We start from the raw sequence: 22797 nt of genomic DNA, 5'->3' as shown, positions 1-22797 counted from the left end.
ACTCCCCCCCCCCACCCCCCCCCCTTCAAAAATTTTGGATTGGCAAACAGGTAATAAAACTAAGTGGGTTGGATAGCAAGTATATGTGACTATATTTGTCTGTTAATTGCTTATTCAAAAGTTGGAGTATCGATTATTTTGATGAGGAATATATCAATGGACAAGAAATTAGTGAAGCTGACTAATTTATACATGTTTGATGTTAAATGATGAATCTTGTCCAGTTTTTTTTTTTTTTTGATGATTGATTAATTAAAAGATTTTGTGATCGAGATTTATCAAAAATTTTGTGATCAACTTATGAAATTTTATGTATGATGACTTTTTTTTTACTATGCTATAATTATCCTGATCAAACTTTCTTGTTTATTTTTATTTTCATTCATAAGTTTTCATGTTAATAGAAATTCTTTCTTGATATTCATATCTATTGGTTTTTGTAGAGAAATTTTGTTGAGAGCATGGCTGGATATTCCATTTTATGTTATCTTCTACAGGTATGTTAATGTGAACTCAATTGTGTTGGTACTTAGATTGTTGAAAAGCTATATTTGAATGCATTATTTTGATGAATAATTTTACTAAATGGTGTAGGGGATGTAAACATGCAGAACTATACACCTTCAGGGAAATAGTTCTTACTATATTTTAAGGAGCTTGTCTTACTAAGTGTAGGTGTATGCTAAGACATCAACTTAGTTTAGCACTCCATAATAGCATTTGGACCATGCTTTTAGGTGGTTTCTTCATTCTAGGCTTTTCTTTGTCTATCACCTTTACGAAAGTAGTTCTTACTATATTACAAGGAAATTGTTCTTACTAGGTGTAGGTGTATGCTACGACATTAACTTACTTATGTAGCACTCAATCATAGCATTTGCACCATGCTTTTAGGTGGTTTTCTTCATTCTAGGCTTTTCTTTGTCTATACTTTTCTGAGGTGTTTTATGTTAGGTTAGTGGTTTTCTTTTTTAGATGTGTTCTTCATAATATGCTCCATATTCACTTCACTGCTGACTATGGCATAAAATCATCATTATGTTAGGTTGAATATTGGCTATCCACATTCTCTATTAGTAATGATTCTACTTATTAAAATATTAATGGCTATTACTAGCCGTTATTAATTCATATTATTATTCTGTGTTATTAGCTTTGATTTCTTTATTATTATTTTCCTTTTTTTCTACTATATCATGTTTTTATTTCTTTCCTTACTGGTGGACCCCCCGCTTGTATCAATAAGAATGATTCTCTGGTTCTATTCTAACATGATATCAGAGTCATGGTCCTAACCTAGCTGTCGTTGGGTCTCTAATTGTCGCCAGCAGGCCCTTCCAAGTGTCGTTTCTCCTTCCAGACAATTGGATGCCCCTTCAGAACTTCTGTCCTGATTGTCAGGCCACCTCCCAGCCGTCAGAGCCCTTCCTAACATCCTAGTCTCCCTCCAGATTCGTCGGAGCTCTTTCTGTCTCCCCTTCCAGCCGGCCAAAATTCATTTCCAGCGATCCAAAAGCTTGTTTCAGTTGGCCAGGATTCCTTCCCATCCACTGGACTATTTGTCTGCCAGTCAGGTCTCTCTCCAGGGTTGCTGTAACCCCTTCTTGAGGCTGTATCTCTCCCCTCCGGCAACCGGAATCCTCCGATGTCTCAACAACCAAACATCTCCTTTGGTTCAATCGGAATTATGGTGGAGTCCCACAACACTGAGCCAACATCAGATGGTGTTCTTGATTCCACTGGAAGATCGACTCCAACATCCATCCCTCTGCGACTAGAGGACCGCAAAACAACAGGAATTTATTGATCACAACTCTTAAACTAAACGACAACTTTCTCCAATTTTCCCAGGATGTGTCGTTAGTCATTAATAGACTTGGGAAATTAGGTCACTTCACTGGTATGATTCCTGAACCTCTTAAGACTGGCCCGACATATGGAGCTTGGGAAGTAGAGAATTTCATGTTTATGACGTGGCTGATTAACTCCATGGAGACTTTGATTGGCCGATCATACATGTTCCTTCCTTTCGTCAGTGTCTTCTGGACGACGACCTATGATACTTGGTTGTTGGGAATTTCGGCCAACTCTATGAGGTGTTTAAGAAAATTTGAGAGCAGAATAGGGATCGAAGACCGTAACCCAACCTAGTACTTCAATGATCTAGTTGCATTATGGATGGATGTGACCTGTACTATGACCACACTAGGGACTCTTCGGCCAACCTTTCTCTCTTCTAGAAAATTGTAGAAAGGTATTGCATGTTTTAATTTCGGGCAGGCCTCAATAAAGATCTTGACGAAGTCCGGGGCTGTATTCTTGGTTGGGATCCTCTTCATTCTGCTCGCTCTACTTTCACTGAGATTCGTCATGAAAAGAGTCGAATACTTGTCATGCTTGGTGCTTTCACTCTTTCTATCGAAGCGTCCGTATTGGTCCCTGATAGTGCTCAACCCTCTTCCATGTCACTCCAGGCCTGTCACCCTACCTGTGTTAACTGTCACAAACCCAACCACACTCGTGACAAGTGTTGGAAGCTCCACAGGAGACCTGCATACAAACCTTTAATCAAATCCTCCTCTGTCAAGGGTCTCACTACGACATTTGAATCCATCATGGTACAACCGTCCCCTACCCGGAACATTACGGAATCCTCCAATTCTCTTGAGAGTAAAATGGAGCACTTAATCAAGTTATTTGGATATAGTCAACTCTTTTTTTGCTCGTCAATCTTCCAAATTCGTTAAGGTATCAATCATATGACACTTATTTCTTTTGACTCTTCTAATCCATGGTCTATTGATTCAGGTGTCGTGGACCACATTATTAGATGCTCTCATTCCTTCTCGACATACTATCTATGCTCAGGGAAAGATACTTTAAAATTGGTGACTGCTCCCACAATTCTATTGTTGGTAAAGAGTTTGTTGTTTTAAAAGGTCTAATTTTGGAATAAGTACTACATGTAACTCTGCTGAAGTGTAACGTTGTCTTTCAGTAAGTTGATATATGACATTGATTGCATTGTTCATTTTTCTCTTCATGTTTGTCATTTAGGAGCCTTGTTAGGTGAAAATGATTGGGACTGCTAAACGGGTAGTCGGACTCTATATCTTCCATGAGAAAAGCACGGAGAACAAGGACTCTCCACCTTGTAGTTGCAGTTTATCTCATTACACTGAATGTTCTATTATGTTATTGCACTGTCTTTTAGGTCATTCTAGTTTCCAATATCTAAAATAATTGTATGTGTTGATGTTTACTAATAAAAATACTTCAAACTTCAAATGTGAGACATGTCAGCTTAACTTCATCGTGTTTCTTATCCATCCTACACTTATACGCCTTTCGCTTCCTTTTCACTTATTCACAGTGACTTATGGGGGTTCTTTCGCTCTCTCAGCTATGCTAATAAACGGTGATTCCTTACTTTGATTGATAACAATACTCGAATAACGTATATTTTAAAAAACAAATATGAACCTACGGTCACCTTCAAAAACTTCCACATCTTCATTATGACTCAATTCAAGTTCTTCAGACAGACAATGGTTGTAAATTTTTTAACTCTATATTATGTGAATTTTTGATAAGTTAAGGCATCCTCCATCATAACTCTTGTGCGGACACTTCTCAACAAAATGTGGCAGCCGAGAGTAAAAATCGGCATCTCCTCGACGTTGTTTGCTTCATTATGTTTCTTTTTGTCCCAAATTATTTTTGGAATGATGTCATATTTACCGCCACCTATCTCATCAATAAAGTTCCTGAAAAAATTCACAACTTTTGAACCCCTTTAGCCATCTTGAGGTCATGTTTTCCTACCAATTGGGTCTTCTTCTCCATTTTAGATCCTAAAATTTTTTGGTGTACAGCCTTTGTTCTGAACAGATCCCCAACTCGGAATAAACTTGATCTCAAATCTATAAAATGTGTCTTCCTCGGATACTCTTCCACTCAAAAAGACTATGGAAGCCTTGTTTCTATTATAAATAAATTTTATACGAGTGTTTATGTCTCATTTTCTTAAAGTGTTCCCCATTTTCCTAACTCGACTACCAGTGAAGGAGAGCTAGAGTTCTTGGACATTGTTCCTTATTCTACTCTTATGGATGTTCCCCCACTTCTCCTACCACCGAGCAGCCCTCTGTCCTTTTAGTTCCACCATCTTCTCCTCCCACTCTCCACGTCTACACTCGATTCACTCATCCCGATGCACCTATGCTGGAGCTTGCTACCTTTTTGTAAGACCCTGAATCCCCTTCGGGCGACATCCCCAGCACTACTACTCCAAATGAGGAAGTGAGTTCCTTTAGTAAGATACGCAATCAAGCATGCTCTGTCAATCCCATGACAAACTATATTTATTTCCGCAGTTTATTGTCGATCTACAGAGCATTTGCTACTGCCCTAATTGATCATTAGCTTCCATATAATATTCATGTTGCACTAGCAGAGCCAACCGGAAAAATTGCTTTAATGGAGGAGATGAATGCCCTTCGGCAAAACCATACTTGGGACATCGTTGATCTTCCTTGAGATAAAAAAACAGTTGGATGCCGATGGATTTTAAGCATCAATCTTGAGCCAGATGGATTCTTTGAACGTAACACGACATTATTGGTCGTGAAAGGGTACTCACAGATTTACGGAGTTGACTATGAGGAGTCGTTTGCTCCATTTACTAAATTAAACACCATTTTGGTCCTATTATCCTTTGCAGTGAATTTGGATTGGCTCTTATTCCAGCTAGATGTCAAAAATGTGTTCCTGAATGATGATCTTACGGAGGAGGTATACATGCCACTTCCTCTAGGCTTTGACTGCACTACCTCTCATTGCAAGTATGTAGGCTGCGAAAAATTTTCTATGGATTGAAGCAATTACCACGAGTCTGGTTCGACAAGTTTACAATGGTGGTGGCGGGCTATGGGTTTACTCAGGCTCAATTGGATCACACTATATTCTTCCGACATTCCTCCAGTGGCCAGATTGTAATCCTTATCATTTATGTCAAAGATATTGTACATACAAGTAATGATCTACCAACATTAAAGTCTCTGAAAGGTCTACTTTATTTTAAATGAAAGGCTTGGAATCTCTTCGGTACTACTTAGGCATGAATGATGCTCGGCCATCTTGGGTCATTTACCTGTCTCAGTGCAAATTTATGATTGACCTTTTGATAGAGAACAACATTCTCCTGTGCAAACCAGTGTATGATCTGGTGGATCCCAATAAAAAATTTTCTAATGTTCCCAACTATGTTCCTGTAAATACTACTCAGTACCAACATCTTGTGAGGAAACCCATCTACCTCGCTCATACACACCCCGACATATGTCACGTAGTTGGTATAGTAAGTTAATTCATGCATCATCCCTATGAGTACTATCTCCAAGTTGTCAACCAAATTCTCAACTATTTCAAAAGCACGTCGGGCTCAAATTTGTTTTTTTTTCGAGTCACAACTCTCGTTCTATTGCAGTTTACACAGACGCTGATTGGGTCGGGTACGTCTATGATCGGTGTTCTATCTCAGGGTACTGGTTATTTGTATTGGGAAATCTTGTCACGTGAAAAACAAAAAGTAATCAGTGGTTTCCTGAAGCAGTATTGAAGCTGAATTTTGATTCATGTCTTTGGAAATCTTTGAAGCATTTTGGTTACGCTTCATACTTCACGAACTAAGTATTTCAGTCTTTGTATCTTTACAGTTGTTTAGTAATAATAAGGTCATCATTAGCATTGCTCACAACCTAGTCCAGCATGATCGCACCAAGCTTGTTGAGGTTGACCGACACTTCATTAAGAAAAATCTTGAATCCGGAGAAATTTGTGCTCCAATTGTATCATCTAGTGGTCAGCAGCTGGTGGATCTTCTCACAAATATCTTTCTCGGCCACTATTCGATGACTTCAAATCTTAGTTGAACATGACTGACATCTATGCTTTAACTTGAGGGGGAGTATTAGAATATTATGATTAATACTAGCCATTATTAACTCCTGTTATTATTTTGAGCTATTAGCTTTGATTTATTTATTATCACATTCTTTTTTTCTACTATATTTTGTTTTCATTTCTTTTCTTACTGGTGGATTCTGAAATGGGTTTATATACCCCCTTTTATATTAATAAGAATTATTTTGGTTCTATTCTAACACTACTCAATCCATTATCTCCTTTCCGTATTTTGAAATTATTTTATGGCATCTAATGCCTTTGATTGATTTTCATTTTGCCATCCTAATGTGCATGTATTGCTTATAGTCGGAACGGTTTAATGCAATGCCGGCATTGCAGTTTTCATACTTCCTGTTTATTTATTTTAATACTTCAGCTTTATATAGAGGTTGCTGTTTTTTTTTTTTTTTTTGCTATCAGTTGTGGTAAATGATATCCTTGTCAATCTTGTGGTGCTGTTCTGTTCGTTTTGCATTTTTTAGCATGAATAATAAAAAAATGATTAACTTCACTTTTTTTCTATTTGCAATTCCTGTGCTAATTATTTGCTTTATATTTACTTTTGATTATTTTTATTTTTAATGTTCTTTATATTTCTAACATCATTTTTTTTCCTTTATTATGCTGTATTTATGTAATGATTGTGGCCTCTATTTCAATTATTTAGGTGAAGGATCGTCATAATGGAAACTTGCTGATTGATGAAGAAGGTCATATCATTCATATTGATTTTGGTTTTATGCTATCTAATTCCCCTGGAGGTGTAAACTTTGAGAGCGCTCCCTTTAAATTAACTCGTGAGCTTCTCGAGGTCAGACATTTTGTACTCTAGGAAATTGTGGTACTATTGTTGCTTGAACTACTGCCAAAATCTCTATTAGATATGTGGTGTTAATATTCCTAAATAGTTAGCTTTTATTTATTTATTCATTTAATAATCATTTATTCAGCTCGTTTTACATTATGGCATTGCTGCCAGGTAATGGATTCTGATGCTGAAGGGAATCCGAGTGAATTCTTTGATTACTTCAAAGTGAGAATTTACTATTTTCTCCTTTTTTTAATATCTTTTTGGATTTTGAAACTTACGGTTGGTGTATAGATGGCCTTTTTGGCTTTACCTCAAGCCTTGTTTTAGGCATTGTTTCATTCTAGATTTGATGCTTTTAGGTGCTCTGCATACAAGGCTTTCTTACTTGCCGGAAGCATGCAGAACAAATAATACTCATTGTTGAAATGCTACAGGTAATAAAGTCGGCTTCCTAGTAACCTGGCATTCTTCTTATGTTCCTTTTTTACTTTTACCATAGCTTTTTTATGGAAAAAATGTACTTGATGCAACCTTATTTTGGTTTTCTATAGATGCTAATTCATTACTTTATCGATCATCTACCCTATGTGCCATAGAATTAACTCATTCATAAACAGGATCCTTCATTGTGTATCTTTCATCTTTTATTGTTCAATTTTGTCCTCGAACATTGAATTATTTTGATATTTTAATGGACATAAATTTTTCTATCTTGATCGATTAGTTCATGATGGATTTTTTGCAATGTTTTATGTTGTTTAGTAATTGCTTAGCTAAACTGGTCTACTAGCTTAAGAATAGTAACTTTAAGGTATACAATGTCACGTCTATCATTTCATGCTTCCAAGCTTATATTATTCTAGGCACTCTGGTGGTGATTTATTTATTGACTCATATTCAAGATTGTAAAAATTAGAATAGACATTGAACCAGAAGGAAATATTAAAAGTTCAAAGATTTAACTAAGGTTGCACTGGATGACGTAATAAATGTTTAAAAATATTTCAATATGACTCAAATAATGAAATATTAATGTAATAAGGATATTTTTACCAATTTAACATACAAATTTTTAAATGATGGCACTTTACCATTGAATAGTTTGAATATGCTTTTAAATCAAATATTTGGGGCACGATATTTTGATTAGTTTTTATTTTTCTCTATTTATTTTTATAACTTTTTACAAATGCTTGTAAAGATATTTGTAGAACTACCACTGGATTGGAATGCAATTGAAAACATAAATTCAATAAAATCTTTTTCTTATATTTATGAGATATTCAACTTCAAAGAACAATTATATTCAATTTAAAATTTCAAAAACATATAATTGGAGAGGGGTGAACTTACTAGAACATGCGGCAGATGGGCCATCGGGATATGCAAGTGAGTGTGGGTTTGAGAGAGAGAGGGAGAATGGTCTTCAAGGATATGAAAGGGAGGGGCAGACAATGTTGCTACATGTGAAGGGTTCGATTGCTTAAAGGGGTTACCATTGTTTTTTTGAAGTGCTAATTGCAGTGAAGGTCGTTGGTGTATTGTCAACACATCAAGCATTCAAGCTTATGAGTTGCAACGGTCAGCTTGTGAAGGTCTTCAGAGTTTGGGAGCATAAATTAGGGTATATAGATTGAATAAATTTTTCTAGTTGAATTCTTTGTTTTAATTTATTTTATCAAACATTATAAGGCCATAATTTGACCAAGATTAAAACCAGGCTATTCATTAAAAATGGAATTTGCTCAGTGAGTTCTCAGTTCAATTTTATGATCATGTTAAAAATGATATTGGTTCAACGAGTTGTCATACTTTTGGATCTGACAGATTATGGCTAATTTTATGCGAAAATAATTTTCAGATTGGATTGGACTGATTGGAAACGTAAGTCAGTCAACTAGCCAATTCAATTTTTAAAATCAAGCTTATATTTGTAATATCTGTAGGGAGGGGTGAAACTATTATGTTGGTATCTATGTGAGAGAGATTTGCAATATTAGTTGAGTCCACATGTATATGTGTGCTTATTTATTTTTCGAGCATGATAAATTGTACTAATTAAGTAAACTTTTTGCATTGCTGAAGGGGCACATATAAAATAAAGTAACCGATTTAATTGTCTACTTTCTCACAATTGAGCACTTTTAGAGGCAGATAAATTGGCATTTTAATAGGTAGATATTGTCAATGCTCTCCTGATAGGTTGGAGGGTTTTGAACATATCCTGGCAAACGAGAGTGAATGCCCATTTGCAATTAATCTAACATTTAGTAGCCTGTCCACAATAATATTTGTGTCCACCAAAATCCAATAAGAACATCTTAATTCATTAAGATCTTGCAGCTTATCAAACAAAAAGCCAAAATGCTTACGATGCCTAACTATTATAGGCCTTTATTCAATAAGAAACCAGGTTAATTATTACCTCAATAACTTTCTAGCATTAATCAACTTCCCAAGTGCAAGAGGTATGAATCTAAAGAGTCCTTACTCAAGATTGCACTGTTAATAACCTGAAAGCACGGTCATTATGAGTGAGTTAGCAAGAACTAACCAAATAGGTAACTTGCTACAGCATATATGAAAATGAATGTATCATATGATATGCTTAAGAAGATGGCATAACTATCCGAGGTTAATAATTTTAGTTTGGTTTTTGTCCCATTGTAAAATTATAGTTTGGATGGTTCTGATGGTTCAGCCTTGGTTTTGTTTATACTTTTGGTCACTGAAAACTAAACTATATGAAAATTTATAAGCAGTTAAAATATATACTATTGAAGTATAATATAATTAGCGGTTCTGATTATCTATTATATTTTAATTAAATCTTAATAATTTGGAAAATCAAAATACGATTTTAATCCTACATCATTTAAGCATGGACACTAGATGATCAACATAATAATTAATAGCTACGATGACTTATTATATATGAGATTTTTAGTTGTTATTTAGCTCGACTCTTTGGAATGGGTAAGGGGAGATTTGAGATTGAAATTTAGCTGATTCAATTTTCTTGTGAAAATTTTAAGCTTTTTTTTTTAAATCAGTGCCAATATTCTTGCCAAAAATGAAGGGAAAGGGGGGGGGGGACCTCTAGTGAGTTTGTTTTGTACTGAATGTTGAGATAAAATAACCATCATAGAAATTGGCTCAACTTGAAAGAAAGCCAAAGTTCATATGTGAACAGGTTATCAATTTAATCAGTTGTTTCAAATTTGTTTCAAATAAAAGTTAAAGTCATGCTTGAAACTAGCAATTATTAAACAATAACCATTAACATGTAGTAGAGTTTTTAGCGGCATACTAATGGTGATGACAATGCCAGTAAATGATATTGTAATAATGAGTCAACATGACTTTTCATAGATTCGTCATTCTAAATATTAGCCTGGAAAATATGTCTAAAGGTCACTACCAATGATACATCAAGCATCAAAATAATTGTATATTTACCATGCGTATTTTAAAAATGAAAATGCACTTCATTTATCAATGAGCATTATCCATCAGTATATCAGCATGTGATGAATATAACAAAACGAGTGTTATTAATGACAAGAATACCGAAGCAGCAATATAAATTAAGAAAAACATATGCTATACTAACATGCATAATAGTCAATATGATCTGCTGATATTTACTTTCATTCAAAATAAGTTTGAAAGTTACCAAGGGCTGTACTACAGATGGATAAGTCAAATCCTACAACAAATGTCATGGAACACACCTATTCAGGAAGATTATAACTACCTCATAATTAGCAAACATCATCTTTGAATTACTCACATTCATGTCTGCTCCATCTTCGTTGGTCCACATACCATTGCATTCAAAAGGAGTCCACAAGATGAAACACATTCCATTTCAAAGGACTATAAAATTTATTTGTCTCATAATTTATCAATTATGCAATTAGTTTGTTATTTAACAAAATAATGTCGGAATAAAATGCATGATGAATTATGCTTTTAATTTTTTTTTTACCTGATTTGATCACGCCCAATCAATCTCAACCTATGCTGTACAGACCATATTTGAAAAGTAAAATCAATTAGAGTTTTTGTTTCCAAATTCTTGATGTCTTCTTACTGGACTTAATTGAATCCAATCACAAACCTGTAATCATGATGAATTATATTACAGGATTCAAGTTCAGAAACGTGTCTTCTGGATTGTGGAGTGAATTGCATGGTTCAGGACCCATAAAAATAATTCAACTTTTTCGATCAGTTTGTTTTACCATTATTTAAAAAATGAACAAAATTGAACTGGTGAAAACTATTTTTTTTATGTAATGAAATTGAATCTAAAAAATATTACTAATCAAATTCATTGACTATAGATCGTTTTGTTTTATATTTTGTATTGAACTGATTTATGCGCACACCTAGTTTAACGAATTATAGAAAACCCAAAGAAAGAGATGCTCGACTCGGACACGCCACTAAACCATGCTTACATGACCACTATCAATTTTGCATCACAATCTCTCAACTCTAACATGGACACTCTAAATATTGCACAACTTGTTGTAGTGTCCCTGTGCATAATATTTCATCGCAAGGAAAAAAAACAGATAAATTCTGTTTATCAACTGATTGTTTTCAGGATTCTGGCTTTCCCTGTTTCAAAGGGGGTCCTCGGACAATACAAAATCTTAGGAAACGATTTCATTTAAGCCTAACGGAGGAGGTTCGTCCATTTTTTTCATTTCTATTGTTTATTTTTAAATAATTTGTTAGATTTACTATTTAAGCCTCAGTGCGTTCTGTTACTATTTTGAACAGCAATGTGTATCTTTGGTGCTTTCCTTGATCAGTAGCAGCTTAGATGCCTGGCGGACCAGGCAGTATGATTATTATCAGCGGGTGCTCAATGGAATTTTATGATGGTGTTTTGTTTTCGTGGTATTAATCTACCTTCAATTTTGCTAGTTTCCATTCAGTACTGGGGATATCTGGCGAAGAATGTTAGTTCGCAAGTTTTGTAGCACATTTTGGTTAGTTCCTTTATCAGGTGACAGTTTTGTTAGCTTTGGACCTCAAGGTTTCAGGTCGCGGTGATGGTTAAATGCTCTGCCTGCTCTTCGGGTTTGATCAAGTTTGAGCTTTTGCAGATGATAGCTGAAATTATGTGGAGATCAGATCATGAATGAGACAGTTAGGTTCTTACCTCTTTTGTGACTTTGACCTGCTTTGCTATGCCTCCGTGGATAGTAGATGTTAGCTGCATGAATTCAATGGGTTTATGCCTGCATCCGAATTTGTTATTTGTACAGCAGAGGTTGTTGGAAAACGCTCAGGCACAGGATGAAACTGGAGCAGCTTCACTTTCATCAAAGATTTACCTTTTCAGTGAGCATCGTGTAAGCAGCCAGCTGAAGATTTGGGTGCTTGAAAAAATTATTAAAAAAAAAAGAAAAGAAAAAGAATATATGTACAGATGATTGGTATCTAGATTCTATTTGAGTGGCTTGAGAATTGGAAGATTGCTAAAGCTGCTTCCAATCTGCGCTTGTTGACATTTCTGGCTTGCTATTGGTTCCTTGACAATTTTCTCAGGTCTTCAATTTTTTTCTCTAGGTAGTTTTCCTCGTGGCATCCAGTTTTGATGTCAGCATTGATTGCATTTACGGATTGTGTATAAATGATGCATTGGAATGCTTTTGTTTGTACATGGTGTAATTTAGTTTTTACCATCAATCTCCTTCCTCCCCTTGTATCATCTCTTCTTTATTTTCTCCATAAGCTCTTTCATCTCATTATTCCACCTTTTCCTCTTTTTTGTTCACATCCATTTGCATAAACCTGGCTATTAATGCAGTGTTTTTTGGGATCATTTATTAGCTATTATTGTTATCAAACCGCTTAGTTTCTTGAACATTTTGGACTGATTTTCCAATCATATTACAATGCTATATCTATCTGTTGCAGAAAATTGTTCGAGCTTGCCAACTGCTCAATAACGTTGAATTAGTTCTGTTGGTGAGTACAGACCGTCACTAAAAACATACTATTAGCTAAAGATGATGAGAACTATGAAGCAAAACACCAGATGTAAAATCACAAGTGTATATTTTGTTCTAGAAATGATTTCTTGATGAGAGTAGGCCGATTCATTAACTGCATTTGATTCAGCCATGATCTTTGAGATTAGACACCAAGGTCGTTGTTAGCTTCAAGGGTCCATCCTATGGCACATGTGTGTCTCGCTATTAATTTGATAACGATGAAATCTTAGCATTATCTAATGATTTGCTAAGTCTTTTCTTTCAAATTTTATATATTTTAGCTACCCAAATTATGAAGTATGAATTTACTAGTCATTGTTGTAGTTTTGGCTACATAACAAGCTCAAGAAATTAATATAAGTAAATTAAGGAAGGGAATTTGAAGACAGAAAAGGTAATAATAGGTTATTGTGTGCTATACTCGTATTTAGTGTGTTCGATTCATTTTGATATATTGGAATGTCTCAATGATGTGATTATATGATTAAAATTGATTGGTTATGTATATATATTTATAAATTTCTAATTAATAATATTAATTATGACCTAAATTATAAAATTTAATAATAAAAAATAAAAATTTGTTTATCTTAGAATTAATTGCTAATTTTAATAAAATAAATAAATAAATGAGCTTACATCGCATAATTAAAAAAACAAAATATTATGACAATTTTTGATTTAATTAATGATGTTTAATCAATGAAAAGAAACCAATTGCACGCAGCTCATTGCCATTTAAATTGGGTTAAATTACTATCATACCATTGCTCGTAGCAATGAAATTTTTGTGCTTTTTTTTTTATTATTGTTATTGGTTTAACGTGCATTTTAATAATTTAAATATGTTAATGATAAAAAAAAAATTGATCGGTCCAAAATTAGATGGGGAGAGAAATTTAGTGGTGATTTCAGTCTCTTAAGAAGATTTTTAATATTTAACACAAATTGACCTTTATGATAGTTGCTTTATTATACAATTTTATATCAACCCCATACAAAAGATATATTTTTTTTTAAGAAAAAAAAATCCAATTAGAGGTTTTTACATACACACCACAATTCTTATCTATTTCCATATCTAATATTTAAATACTTATGTATCACTCAAATATTTAACATCACAAAAAAATATATTATTTTTTTTTAAAAATAAAATACATATTTTATGAGAAAATTTATAATAAATATTAAAAATGTAAATATATATAAAGAATCTCTCTCTCTCTCTCTCTCTCTCACTCTCTCTCTCACTCTCTCACACACACACCCACGCACACTGCCTTCCGTCTCTGTCTCTGATTGCACAGTCCCAACGCAGCTGAACACCGACGAGATTCCTGGGAACAAATAAAGGTGAAAGGGAGGAGGAGCGAGAGGGAAGCAAGAATCCAAGCTTTGAGTCTGCAAAACCGAGGAAGCGACGTGGTCCTTACGTCTCCAAACCCCCAACTGCGTCCGGTAAAACTCCAACCAACCTAACCCTAAACCCCACCTCACTTGCGCCACTTTCCAATGCTCCATCCCGGCGGCAACCGCCGCTCCACTGCTTCTTCCGGCTGGAGGAGCTCTGGTTTCCGTGCCGCGTGGTGCTGCTCCTTCGCAGCCCCCCACAGCCCGGATTGCCGCCCTTTGCCTCGCAATCCTTGTAAGCAGCCTGACGCGGCAAATTTGTCGGCTCCTAAGTTCATTTCCACTGCTAACTCCTTACATAGTTCTCCTTCCCCGAGCAGCAAGCTTGGCCGAGGCATCATAGACCCCCGCCGGATTCTCTCCCCCGGACGGGTATCTCCCATCGATTCCGATGTCCCGCTTGTCCCCCTTCCTGAAAGGGCCGGTTCCTTTGTAGCCATCGAAGAGCAGGAGATCCCATATCCGCTGCCGTCCGGAGGAGATTTTACATGCCCCTCGATGGAGGCGGATTCTGGTGTGTGCGACCAGGAGAAGGGCTTGGATTTGAAGCTCAAATTGACTGGCAGGAACGGCAGGCGGCTGGTGATGGAGATGGATTCAGGGGTTCTCTGCGCTAGTAGCTCGTATTTTGCAACTACGGTTTTGAAATCCCGCCCGAAAGTGTCCGATACTCTCAATGATTGTTGGGAGATCGAGATCGAAGGAGTGGAGGATTTGGACGTTTTCAGGGAGACAATCGAAATGATGTACGATAGGGACGAGATGAATTGGCTCATGAAAGCGGGCGTGTCACGAGTAATCGATGTGCTCGAGGTGAGAATCCTCCTTCTTCTTGTTATATATATATATATCTATATCTATAGGGTTCAGCCGTTTAGGGGATAGTGCGATGAGGATCCAAATTGTAAAAAGATAGAATTTGATTTTCAGTAGTTCAAAATTAGTTTCTACCCAATATTGTATATATGATATGACTATGCGCATGACTGATAGCAATATTGGAGGTGTATCTCAATTTTGCGAGAAATTATTAGATGTGGACAACGGAGGGGGATGTATGGAGTATTGGAATACTCATGTACTCAGTTGTGTGCTCCAATTTTTAGACAAGCAGCGACTGCACATTCTGTGCTCCCCGCTTACCTAAACAAATTGAAGTACACACCTCTGTACTTATGGAGAAAATTTGTGTACGTAAGACGTACGCTACGTCAGGGAGGTTATTCAGAGGGTATTGGGGGGTTATATCCGCGTTATACCCCCTGTAACATACTTGTACCTTCTAGTAAGCTCCACGCATCTGTTTTCATATATTTGTAGGTTACAGGGGGTATAACGCGGATATAATCTCTCAATACCCTTTGAATAATCTCCCTGACGCACGCAGCGCTGCGTACGTAAGACGTACGCAAAATTTTCTCGTACTTAGGGCACCGCTATACTCCTGTAATCCGCATATGCAGGTACGTCCGTTTTTTTCACGAGAAAATATTTCGTCTGTTATTAGAACATGTCATGGATCGCACATCGTGCGTCTGATGCCATGACGCGATCCATGCTGTCAATTGCATGCCTGATTTACCCAACATAATATTTTCTTGTTTTTCACACCTAATAAATCTCCCAATTTTATTTTGTAGAATATGTTTGGCTTGCCAGTATTAGAAAGGGTTTATAGAATGGTAAGGTATGGGCGGAAAGATTGCTTGACTGGTTGATTGATTGGTTTTTGTTCCTTTCCCCTTTACATTTTGTTATATTGTATGACATTTATGAAAAACTATGCATCTCATTGAATACAATAGAATTTGTTCAAAAAAATGAATGAACTAGTGGCAAAATAGCGTTAACATCTCATATATCACCTAAGAAGATTGGATGGAGGAGAATCAACAGTGACCGCTAATAGTTGGCATGATGGTGATGATGATGATGATGATGTTTTGTTTACACTGAACATCAGAAAACACTTTTTAAAATTTTCTTTGTTGTCATAAAGGATGATTGAAATATTGAACTAGCTGCATAAAGGAATATTTGTAGGCATTGAGCATTCGGATTTACTTTGCAATGTTGCATTGCTTGCTATTCCGTGCCCTTTATTATTAAGTTGGTGACAACATTCAGGGACACATTATTAAGACTATTGACGGTTCCTGTTAGAAATTGCTGATAGATGAAGCACTATCCCTTATTCTGTACATGGGAAATATTTTGTTATGACAATGTATTATAAATTTCCTTATGGTTTTGTAATAACATGAAAATTTTCAACAATTGCAAGATATACCCACGCTTGTTGTTGGTTCTCATTAATGTGATTGTAGCATGCGTGTGATCCTTGTTTTGTTTGTTTCTGTGGAACTATGAGACATCCTTACGAACATGAAGGGATGATTTGTCATTTTCCTTGAGGCCCTTTCTTCAATTTTGAATTTAGCTAAACTATTTTAGCTTCTTTCAACTTCAAAAAAAGTTGATATGCTAGACCACATAAAATGTAAATGAACTGACAAGTTTCATGATGATTGAACCGTGAAAGGTGGTTAAATCGGTGGATTCAACGTGAAAGTTGATTTTTTCTTTTAAAAGAGGTGTGATTGTATATATTTTTCATGCCTTGTGAGTCATTGTCATCTATCATTGGTCTTATACCAACTCAATGTAAGGATTTATAACATTTCAAGGAGAGATCAATTTTAGTGACTATTCTGCTGCTATTGCATTGCTTATTTCTCGTGCATGATGACCAATTTCAATTCTACTTCTTATGCCTACCTTTTCTTCCAAAACTAAATCCAATTGGCGCAAACTTATTATGCAACTGCAGAAAGCTTCCACCCCTTACAGCATACCTCAGCATATTCAAAGCCTCAATTGCAGCATGATGTGGAATATTTTTATTCTTTTAAGAAGGATTTTTTAGTTATAGAAATCGGTTCAAATCTAATTCGTGAGCAAATTATTTAGCAGGGAACTGTCCTGCTAGCCTTACCCTGCAGTGAATTTCCTTGCGTCTCTGACTTGCTTTTAAAAAAGCTTTTTTTTTTTTTTTCTTCGGTCATAGTGGAACTACTTTGCACTAGAATCTTGTATGTCTATCCTTCAACGGCCTTTGAGCGGTAATACATTGCATATAATTCTAAGCTACTTTATTCTTAAAGTTCTTGAATGATTTATACTAAAAATTTTGTTATTGATGCCAAGGCATTTGTTTCTCCATGGTTTTACCTTTTACCTTATGTCTGCTTTCCAATTGTCTTTTGCTAGAACAGCGTTATGTCATGGTACAGTATTGCTATATAACTGCAGGAAGATTAAGGGGAGACAACCTATTAATATTGATAAATATGATACATTGGACCGGATCAAATTCATGGGATGATTTATATGCTTATTTCATCCGCTATGCATTGCAGTTTGTTCGTGGAAGTGAAACTGTTAAGTTTGTCATAATAAGGGGTTGTTTAGCTGCAAGTAGGATTTAACGTTAATAGGATTTAGTAAATCCCTAAATCTGTAAATCCACCCCTTTGGTGGATTTAATAAATTGAGATTTTAACTGAATTGAAGGCAAAATTGGTATCACTAAATCCGAAAATTCTTAAATCCATGGAACTCCTTCATTTTGTCATTTGGCTGGATTTAGTAAATCCATTACCAAATCCTACTGAATTCCTTCTACCAACAGCCCCTAAGTGCCTTTTGTGAAACTTAATGTTCATTAGAGATAGAGCTGTTATTTTAGCTACCACTGATTCATGATTGCTGAAATGTACAAATTCAGCACACTTTTTTGAAAAGTATGGGATTTGAGTCATTTCTAAAAGGGAATTTTTACTCGTATGTCACTCTAAATATATGATTATACGATTTTTACTCCTAGAATTAGATGAGGGCGCTCAGAAGATACAAATAAAATTATTTTTATGAGTAAACTTCAAGATTTCAAGGTTTGGGATGTTCATAAAGAAATAAATTTATGAGTGATAAAGTAATAAACATTATTAAAACAAGTAGCAAAAGATGTACTTGGAGAATCAAAAGAAAAATTTTCTGAGTAAGAATAATTTGTAGTGGAATAATAATGTGCAAGAAAAGATAAAATATAAGAAGTTATGTTATAAAAATTAGTTTAAATGTAAAAGCTTAGAGAACCGAAAAAAATATAAATGACACACAGGAAGTCTAAGAGAATAATCAGTGATGCTAAAAATTCTATTTTTAGTGATCTTTATAATAGATTAGACATTAAAGGGGGTGAAAATTATATATATGAACTTGTCAAACAGAGAAAAAGAAAAGTAAAGATTTAACTCAAGTAAAGTGTATTGAAGATGAAAATCAAAAAATATTTTTTAAAAAAGATATTCAACATAGGTGGGTGAGTTATTTTGATAAACTTTTTAATGAAGTTTCTAAAAATACGATCGACATTAATGATCTTAATATCATTAATAGTAATAAAATATTTAAAATATTTCATTTTTGCAATTGCATTAGTAAAAAAAAAGTTGAGGAAGCTTTAAAGAAAACCAATAGTGGAAAGTCTGTACGACCTGATGATATCTCAATTGAAGTGTGAAGATACATAGGAGATTTTGGAGTTTCTTGGCTTACTAAACTTTTTAATATTATTTTAAAAATTAAGAAGATGTCTGAGAAGTGGATGAAGAGTATTTTTGTCCCCATTTTTAAGAATAAAGAGGATGCAAAAGAGCGTGCAAATTATAGAAGAATTAAGTTGATGTGTCATACTTTAAAATTATGGGAGAGGGTAATTGAACATAGGTTAAAGATTTCTCATAATCAATTTGGATTGATGTTAGGCAGGTCTACTGTGGAAGCTATACATTTATTGAGAGGTTTGATGGAAAAGTTAAGAAAGAATAAAGATGATTTACATATGATTTTTATTGATTTATAAAAAGCTTACGATAAGGTTTCAAGTGATATCTTTTGGAGAGTTCTAGAGAAGAAATGTCTTGATATGACTTATATTCTAGTCATTAAAGATATGTTTGCTACAGTTGTACTTATGTTCGAATAGAAGGAAGATTGACCAAATATTTTCCTATTTCAGTTGTATTACATCAGGAATCGGCTTTAAACCCATATCTTTTTGCATTAGTTGTGGATGCTCATATTGGACATTTACAGGAGGATGTACTTTGTTGTATGTTTTTCACTGATGATATCCTCTCGTGGATAAGGCTAGAGAAAAGGCTCAGGAAAAACTTGAATTATGGAGATTTATATTGGATTCTAAAGGCCTTCGTTTGAGTAGAACTAAAATTGAATACTTGGAATTTAATTTAGTAGTAGTTGTTTTAGTGACAGAGTTGTAACTATCGATGATAAAATTATTAAAATGTGTGAATGCATTAGGTATATCGGGTCTATTGTTCAAAATGATGGTGATATAGATGGGGATGTTATTAGTAGAATTCATGTTGGTTGGTTGAAGTGGAGGAATGCTTCGGGCCTATTGTGTGATAGAAAAGTATCGCTTAGACTGAAAGGAAAATTTTATAAGATAGTGGTGAGACATGCAGTGTTCTATGGCGATGAATGTTGGCCTTTAAAAGAGAAGCATAAACTAAGTTAAGTTGGGATGAAAATGCTTAGGTTAGGTGGATGAATGGCTTTACACTTAGAGATAAAATGCAAAATGAATATATCCGTGATAGGGTTGGTGTAGCTCCAGTGGCAAACAAAATTAAAGAGAGTCGCCTTAGATGGTTTGGTCACTTTAAACGTCGACTAGTAGATGATCCAGTTAGGAGAGTAGATGTTTTAGATTCAACTTATGTTAAGAAACGCCGAGGTAGACCTAGAAAAACTAGGGCATATTGTATAAAAAAATGATCTTAATTTATTAGAATTAAATGAAAATATGACACTCAATAGGACGCAATGGAGAAAAAGGATTCATGTAGCTCTCCTCACTTGGTGAGATAAAGGTTTGTTGTTGTTGTACTGTGCTAAATTGTAAGCTTAATGAAATGCAATCCTAACCTATATCTTATTTTAGTATGTAGATCAACTTTAATTACAATAATTTAGCATTGGAATCGATAACTAACCCCCAGCTTTAGCCCCTTGACATGAACTCGGGCATGCCAAACAAAATTGACTGGGCCTTGTCAATTCTGGAATTAGGATTAGTTTCAAGCCTGAATACTTAAGTTGACCTAGCCAACCCAGTTCTATTTTACGAATGCATTGAGTATGATCTTTGATAATTCGACCGTATCCTTCTCAAAATGAAGTTGATGGTGGTTAGATTTTGAGAAATATAGCATGCCATTCTCTAGAGGTTAAAATCAACTAATTAGGATAATTTCTTTCTTAGAGTTTGTAAGATGGGATGGTATACTCTTAAAATTTAGCATTTGGGAGCTGGTAGATTCATATGTTAGTGACGGTAAACCAGCAAAATCTTCTTAATAAATCTTCTTAATCAAATGAATTGCAACTGATATATTTTGGGTCTTCCGAGTTAAGCTGAGAAAAAGGTGTCTTTTGGCCTTAATTTGTTCGAGAAGAGGAAAAATCACTATATTAAAATATGTACGACTTCGATTTTCAGTCATGTTTGCCCATGTTATATCTGGACTTGCCTGTCGCAGTACTTGATAGGAGAAATTGCGTCATGTTTAGTTGATTTGTGGGCTTGTTCTTGGTTGGTAGTTTATAATTTGGGCTACATATTTTGATTTTTATGCTGGTGGTTGAACATCATCTCTGCTTTATGTGATGATTCCTGCAGCCACCTTCTTTTTATGCATGCAATAGGGAAAATAAATGACCTCTGAATGTAACATTTTTTTCTGAAATTTTATTGATTAGAAGCGAATTGAGGTTCATGACTCGTATCTGCTTTTCACTAGTATTCTTTTTTGATTTGTTGACCCTGCAGTACTTCATTCAGTTTTCTTTGCAATAGCCACATGCTCTTCAAATATGATGAAGCTATCCAAGAGAGATTAAAGCCTTCTTAAAAGTGCTTGAATAATTTACCTTTCCTATTAGTTGTTCTGTATTTTGTATCCTAAGCTTGAAAGCCTTGCTGTAGGTATCAGCCTCAATCATGTTCGACAGAGGTACGAGGTCCTGCTTGAAATACTTAGAGGCGGTTCCATGGAGCGAGCATGAGGAGGAGAAGTTGAAAAGTTTGTTCTCAAGCTTCAAGTTTGATGCATCTATAACTGAAGAAGTTCTGGCAAGGTTACACTCAGAAGGTCCTAGTGGCTCTGAAGAACTAGCTGTCCAGCTGATAAAATCCGTGGCTAATGGTACTAATGGTAATGCGAGGAAGGAGCTGCAGGCTTTAGTGAATGGTCTTTTGTCCAAGAGCTCTGTTTATTCAAAAGAGCTTGCTGGTCTTAACAAGGATAGCCTGTACAGCATATGCTGTACCTGCATGAACTCACTGGTGGAGCTTTTTAAAGAAGCCTCGAGTTCTGTCCCCACCGAGCCAGGGATAGCAATTACGAAAGAACAGAGGCCACCAGTCGAGCGAGTCTCCAAACAAGTTGAAAACCTCAACTGGTTGCTCGACATTCTAATAGAGAAACAGATGGCTGTGAATTTTGTCTGCCTGTGGGGGGCACAAGATGAGCTGGCCAGGCTTCATCAGAGAACATCACCTATGATAAGGTATGAACTAAGCAGGATCTCTGCAAGTGTGTTCATGGCAATGGGAAGGGGAAAGGTTCAGTGCTGTGGAGATGCGAGGCACTCCGTGCTTTGTAGATGGTTCAGGCCGTTGCTCCTGGACTTTGGGTGGATACAGAGGTGTCCAAAGGGGCTTGACATGAGGATGTTGGAGGAAGGTCTGGGCCAGGCTATCCTCACACTTCCTCTGAAGCAGCAGCAGACCCTCTTCGTAGAATGGTTCCAGTTCTTTGGCACACAGGGTAGGGAGTGCCCTAATCTGAGCAAAGCCTTCCAGGTTTGGTGGCGAAGATCATTTGTTAGAGGTGTAGAGACACACAGCTAGTTCCAACTGTGTCCCATCTAATAATGCCTTGGTAGGTAGTCTTTGTTGTTAGGGTAGGAAAGTGGATCAATCAAATAGTCATCTCTGTTGTCCGGTGCCTTGAGATTCCATATTTAGGGTTTGAGCTTCACCCAATGTTCTGAATGGAAGAATGGGACGACAGTATACAGCCAAAATGACGTAGATGAGTGTTTTCTTATTGAAACTATGGCTGCGAGCTCCATGTTTTTAGCTGTGAGTTGTTTACAGTACTGCGTTTGGTCTTTTGATGAGAAGCTGGACATGATATTGCTTACAAATCTGAATCTGCTTTCATGGCCCAGCATTGCGTGCCAATTACTTTGGGTGGGACTAAACTTTTAAGCAACTCAATTCCAATTGGGAGAAACTGCATTTTGGGCAGATGCCCATAGGCTTACTCCGAATCAGATGAATAAGGATTTTCCGCTTGTATTTTGGGTTAGACATCAGCCTTGGTGGCTCGGATGCTTGTGACTGCTCTTTAAGCTGACTACATTGTACAAGTAACTTTGGATGACTCGCTTATGAGATTATTCATATAATTTCGCGGCTTTCATCTTATG

The 22797-nt window shown here is 35.7% G+C and overlaps 2 protein-coding genes across 2 annotated transcripts in view; both read left to right on the top strand.

The window, feature by feature from the left end:
- Positions 1-12281, top strand: part of LOC110029250 (phosphatidylinositol 4-kinase beta 1-like) — a 43362-nt gene extending 31081 nt beyond the window's left edge. The window contains exons 11-16 of the mRNA XM_020731454.1: positions 444-497; positions 6635-6778; positions 6947-7000; positions 7138-7212; positions 11394-11477; positions 11573-12281. Coding sequence (XP_020587113.1) covers positions 444-497; positions 6635-6778; positions 6947-7000; positions 7138-7212; positions 11394-11477; positions 11573-11674 — 513 coding nt within the window. The 3' untranslated portion in view covers positions 11675-12281. The remainder of the gene's footprint in view (positions 1-443; positions 498-6634; positions 6779-6946; positions 7001-7137; positions 7213-11393; positions 11478-11572) is intronic.
- A 1763-nt stretch (positions 12282-14044) lies between these two features.
- LOC110038313 (BTB/POZ domain-containing protein At2g13690) lies at positions 14045-22797 on the top strand. The gene is made up of 2 exons (XM_020743113.1): positions 14045-15021; positions 21287-22797. The coding sequence occupies exons 1-2, from the start codon at positions 14311-14313 to the stop codon at positions 22211-22213; spliced, it is 1638 nt and encodes a 545-aa protein (XP_020598772.1). The 5' UTR covers positions 14045-14310; the 3' UTR covers positions 22214-22797.

Source organism: Phalaenopsis equestris, unplaced genomic scaffold, assembly GCF_001263595.1.
Source record: "Phalaenopsis equestris unplaced genomic scaffold, ASM126359v1 Scaffold000002, whole genome shotgun sequence".
Classification (NCBI taxonomy): Eukaryota; Viridiplantae; Streptophyta; class Magnoliopsida; order Asparagales; family Orchidaceae; genus Phalaenopsis; species Phalaenopsis equestris.
Note: the sequence above shows the minus strand (reverse complement) of the source record. Positions and strands in the feature narration are given on the sequence as shown.